Raw genomic sequence first — 5,325 nt, forward strand, 5'->3', positions numbered from 1 at the left:
CTCAGACTCGCCGGAAAGTGGTGGAGATACCCAAAATCTCACCGAGGAAAAACGGCTAGTTGACCAGAATGGCTTAGTGGGTTTTATTCCTCTCTCCACGCTGGTTCCAAAGGTACCAACCACTCGTTGAGAGGTGGTCAGAAAACACAGTCAAAGTTAATGAACCAAAACTTTGACTGATGATTCTGAACAGTTGACGACGAGTTAGGCGGCGCTACTTAGTGGTTGAAGTTGTCGGAGCAAGAAGAATCCAATGAGGCGCCGCATGTCAAAAATGTTGGTCATCGATGGTTGGATCTTTGTGGTGGTGGTGGTGGTGGTGTGTTGTTGTGGAGAGAATAGAGAAAGAAGAGAAGAGAAAGAGAAAAGGAAGAGAGAGAGAGAGAGAGAGCAGTCGGGGAAAGAGAAAGAAAAAAGGAAAAAAAGAAAGAGTCATTTGAATCTTTTGACTTAAACTGGGTCCCACCCATTACAAAAATATTATTTAAATTAATATTTTTTTTAACTCCAAGTCTTTACACTCACTGTCAAACTACAGGCCATTTTCAGAGACTGTCTTCCTTGGGAACCCGTAACGGCAAACGATGTTTTTGATGACAAAATCAAGCTCCTTCTTGGAGGTAATCATAGCGAGAGGTTCGGCCTCGGCCCACTTTTTGAATGAATCGATTGCGACAATAGCGTACTTTACTCCTCCCATTCCCGTGGGCAAGGATCTGATTAAGTAAATGCAGGTGACACATTGGGACATGATGTTTGTCGCATGTATGGACTTAACACCACAACTTGGGTAACAGTAATGTGTCAGATGTCTGCCTGTGGTCCAAGGTCATTGTGCTTGACACATGACACTATGCTCTAGGTCTGGAGAACGCTTCTTGCAGACCTGGATATATTGGATGGAGAAGGAGGGCATCTTAACTGTGGTCCTCTGGATATACCTTGCTTGAGGACAACCTTCTCCGGAGGCAATGCACGGTTATGGGAAACGACTTACCCCACGAGGAACTACGGCAAGCTCACCATAGATTCCTTATGGTCCGCAGAGCTTAATTACTCTAACGACAGCCACGTGTCTATTGGTGAAAACAAGGACAACAAAATTGAAATGTTATAAATTATCATTATTATAATAATATTTATTAATGGACTAGATTTTATTAATTATATTATTATAAATTCAAATGTTATAAAATATCATTATTCTAATGATATGTAATACAAGAATAGATATTTAATAGTTATATCAATATAAACTCAAATGTTATAAAATATTTATTATATATTATAATAATATATAACAGACTCAATTATGGTTAAAATACCCATTGTTTGCACAATGTTACACTTTTATACCTATTTTTTTATTATTTTGAGAAATAATAATAAAGTGAAGGAAACATATAGGTGTCAATTATTTTAAATTTTAAATTATTTTATCTTTCTTATTCTTTCTCAAAATAACTATTTTAAATAAAAAATTAATAAATATTTTATTAAAATTAATAAAAAAATAATTGAAAACTTGTATTATTTCATAAATTTAAAATATAAGTATTTTAAAAAAAGTGAACAAAAAATATAATTTTTAATTATTTTGATTAATTTATTATATTATTTTGAGAAATAATAAGAAGGTACAAATAATTTAAAATCTAAAACCTATATTTTTCTTTTACTTATCTATTATTTCTTAAGATAATATAAAAAATAAGTATAAAATTGCAACATTTTGAAAACATTGGGTATAATTACTGTCAAAAAAAGTTTGGGTATAAAAGTACAATATTTTGTAGACATTGCGTATATTTTCCACACAAAAAGTTGTTATAAAAGTGCAACATTTTGAAAATATTAAGTATTTTAGGAGCAATTTACTCTATAACATATAATATAGAATCCTAATTTTTATAAAATTTTACTAGAATAAATATTTAGCAAATTATTAATATAAATTTAAATATTATAAAATATTATTATAATAATAATATTTAATACAAAACTAGATATTTAATAATTATATTAATATAAACTGACATGTTATAAAATATTATTATTACAATAATATATAATATATAATATACAATAAATACATTACATATAAGTGTCCTATATATGTGTATAAATAGTGTGACCTATTTTTCGCTATCAACGTTTATAAAAGAGGTTAAAGAAATAACAATATGAACATAGATTTTTACGTGGTTCAGGTATAAAAGAACCCTAGTAAACGAGTCTTTTGTTTTATGGAGATTCCAAGCTTGTGGTTGTAAGCTTCTACAGTATCTTCTCAGGCAGCATTTATATTGCTATGAGTTTAAGTATCTCTCTCAACAAAAAACTGAACCCTTTACAATGAGATTCACAGCCCTATTTATAGTGGATGGGGTCATTAATGTTAATCATAAACAACTAATGCACATTCTTCCCATAATTGGGGGATTAATACACTTCAATGCATTGGGCTGCAATGAATAGAGGTTATGGCCCATGCGAGATTTGCGAGGCCCACTACAGAAAGGTAACCACTTTACAGGGAACATGCCCCTGGGACTATCATGGCATGCTGTACGTATTTTCGTGTCAAGCGGCGTAGTGGGCATGCGAATTGTCGATTAGTACATTGACAACATTGTTGACAGATCGCCCAGAAAGGTTGTTAGATAATCTTCTGATTCTGAGAACCCGAACCCCTTGACACATTGCTCCACCTCCTAGGTCAGAGAACTAGAACCTCGGGCCTGGGAGGATCGAGAAAAAACACTCCTTGCATTAACTGTCCGAGCTGGAGAAACTCCATCTCCGAGACCGAAATCGGCGAATAACTCACAAAGGCACCTACTGTCCTCCTCGGACACATCCTAACCTAGGAGGACCTTTTCTCCGACTACAGGCCTTGGGAAGTAACATAACTCAAGGATGTCCGCATACATCATAGCCAGCCACTGGGGACTGCCACGTGTCGGTTGTGAGAAAATACGGACAACAATAAGAAATTAGAATAACATTTATCTTGTATTAAGGATAAACAAGTTTCTTCTCCAATCATTGAGATATTTAATAATTATATTAATATAAATTTAAATGTATTATAAAATATCATTATACTTATAAATAATATATAATCCTAATTTTTATAAAATAATTCTAGATGTTACACCCAGATTTCAAGACCAAAAGTTATGACCTTGAAAACTGGACTCGTCAAGTGTGAGCTTGAAATATATAAAATACATTGTATGGTCCAGTTGTAAGATCTCCGAAGTAAAATGATGATCTCGAAAATGTGTAACCTTGGGATTCTTTCTGAGCTCGAAATGACATGACATTGGGATAAATCTGTTATCGAGTGCCATCAGATTGAGCAGCCCGAGCTTGGGAAACACAGTCTCGAGTGTGATAAGCCTCGACAATATTTATCTGTTCCGAGCATGTCTTGGCAAAAGGTGGCAAGCTCGTAGCAATATCATAAGTCTCGACAGCCATAGGGTCGATCACTGATCTCGAAGACCCGATGAGCCATCTGGGACAACCCGTTATGTATGAACATATTTATTGTTGTATAATCCCAACATTTAAGGGAAATTATTTAGTTTGTTATCCGTCCCCAGATCTTCAGGTGACGTTTCCTTGTATATAGAAGATACAACATTTAATGTAATTATTTGAATTGATATATAGAATATCTTTCGAAATATGTGGGAATGAATTTTGTAACCTCTCTATAAATAGAGGAGGAATGACCACTTGTAAAGGACCGATTATCTGAGATCTGGAGAGAAAAATCTGGGTAATTCATCTTTGAAGTCTAGGTAATTGACTCGTGGATTATGCAGATTTAACTGCTGAACCACGTAAAAAACTTTCTTGTTTCTTCCTATTATTCGTTTGCACCATAGTCTACATTATTGAATTGCTCTACGATTTAAGTTGACGAAAAACGGCGTCAACACTAGAATAAATATATTTTTTTTTTAAAAAGTGTGGACTTTATTAGCAACAATCTTGTAACATTACTTCCAACACATTAGAGGAGATATTCTCCTTAACCAATACCCGTTCAGCCACAAAGGAAGAAGCCTTTGCCAAAGCATGGGCTGCCCCATTAGCAGAACGTTTTACAAAAACAATTGAAACAGAATCTAGGTCCTTCCACAGGACTTTACAATCATCTATAACACATCCAAAATATGAGTCCATGGAAATGTTGCTCCGCAATGCTTGAACTACCAGAATGTTGTTGGTTTCAATGACAACATCCACCCAACGCCTTCTCTTTATCCAACTCAAAGCCTCGCGAACCCCCAACGCCTCACCCAACTCCGGAGAAACGGTTCCAGCTCAACACATAGAAAAAGCCTCTACAAAGGTACCATTGTGGTCCCTAGCAATACCAGCGAAACTATGCTTAGAAGCCTCAATGAAACTTGCTGCATCAACATTGATTTTTAGGGATCCCAAAGGTGGTTTGCTCCACAATTCTCGACCATCTTCAGGCGATAAGAAATAGGGCAGGGGAGCAATTTCACGATCTTGTGCCTTGATCCATGTTTTCAATGTAGAATCGGCTAGGAGCAAAACCCCATAACACGAACCTCTTTTATTCTGCCATACCCACTCGTTCTGCCTCCTCCAAACAGCCCAAAGCAACATAAAAACTTTTGCTTTTTGTTCTTGATCTAGGCGAACTAAATTCTGCATTAACCAGTGTCCAAACGTCTCAGAATCTGGAGCCAATAATCCAAGCCCCAAACTTACCCAGCAAGGCCAAACCCGACTACAAGCAACCAAAAAATGAGAAACGGTTTCCCTGTCCGATTGGCATAAGGGGCTAATTATATCCACATCCACATGTCTCAAGTGGAGCTGGGTTTTTGTAGGTAAACAGCCTGAAGAAGCCCTCCAAACAAGATCCTTTACCTTAGGAGGAACCCTCACTTTCAACAAGCCCTGCCAAAACAATTTTTCCATTTCTGAAGCCTCACCATTCTTGAGCACCTGAAGAGATTTGTAACAACTTTTTACAGAAAAAATCCCAGACGATTCCAACGACCAGTACCAATTATCAATGGGTCTATTAGAGCACAGAGGTATACTAAGGATGCAACTGGAATCTCTATCATTGAATAGATCTTTGATCGCATCTACATCCCATTCAGAGCTATCGGCATGCATCAGAGAGGAGACTTTGGCCCCAATGAACGCAGGATTAACTGTAGTGATCCAGGGATTATCCTTGTCCTGAAGCCAAGGGTCCGAACTAATAGAAATGGACACTCTGTTGCCCACTCTGCATCTAGCACCACTCTTGACTAATGGCTTCAT

At 36.3% G+C, this 5,325-nt stretch overlaps 1 protein-coding gene across 1 annotated transcript; it reads right to left on the minus strand.

Moving 5' to 3' along the window:
* Positions 1 to 3,993: 3,993 nt before the first annotated feature.
* Positions 3,994 to 5,325, minus strand: LOC133792608 (uncharacterized). Its single transcript, XM_062230516.1, has 2 exons — positions 4,374 to 5,325; positions 3,994 to 4,172 (listed from the first exon to the last, which is right to left on the minus strand). Exons 1-2 carry the CDS (start codon positions 5,323 to 5,325, stop codon positions 3,994 to 3,996), a joined length of 1,131 nt encoding a protein of 376 aa, XP_062086500.1.

This window comes from Humulus lupulus, chromosome 7 (genome assembly GCF_963169125.1).
Source record: "Humulus lupulus chromosome 7, drHumLupu1.1, whole genome shotgun sequence".
NCBI lineage: Eukaryota > Viridiplantae > Streptophyta > Magnoliopsida > Rosales > Cannabaceae > Humulus > Humulus lupulus.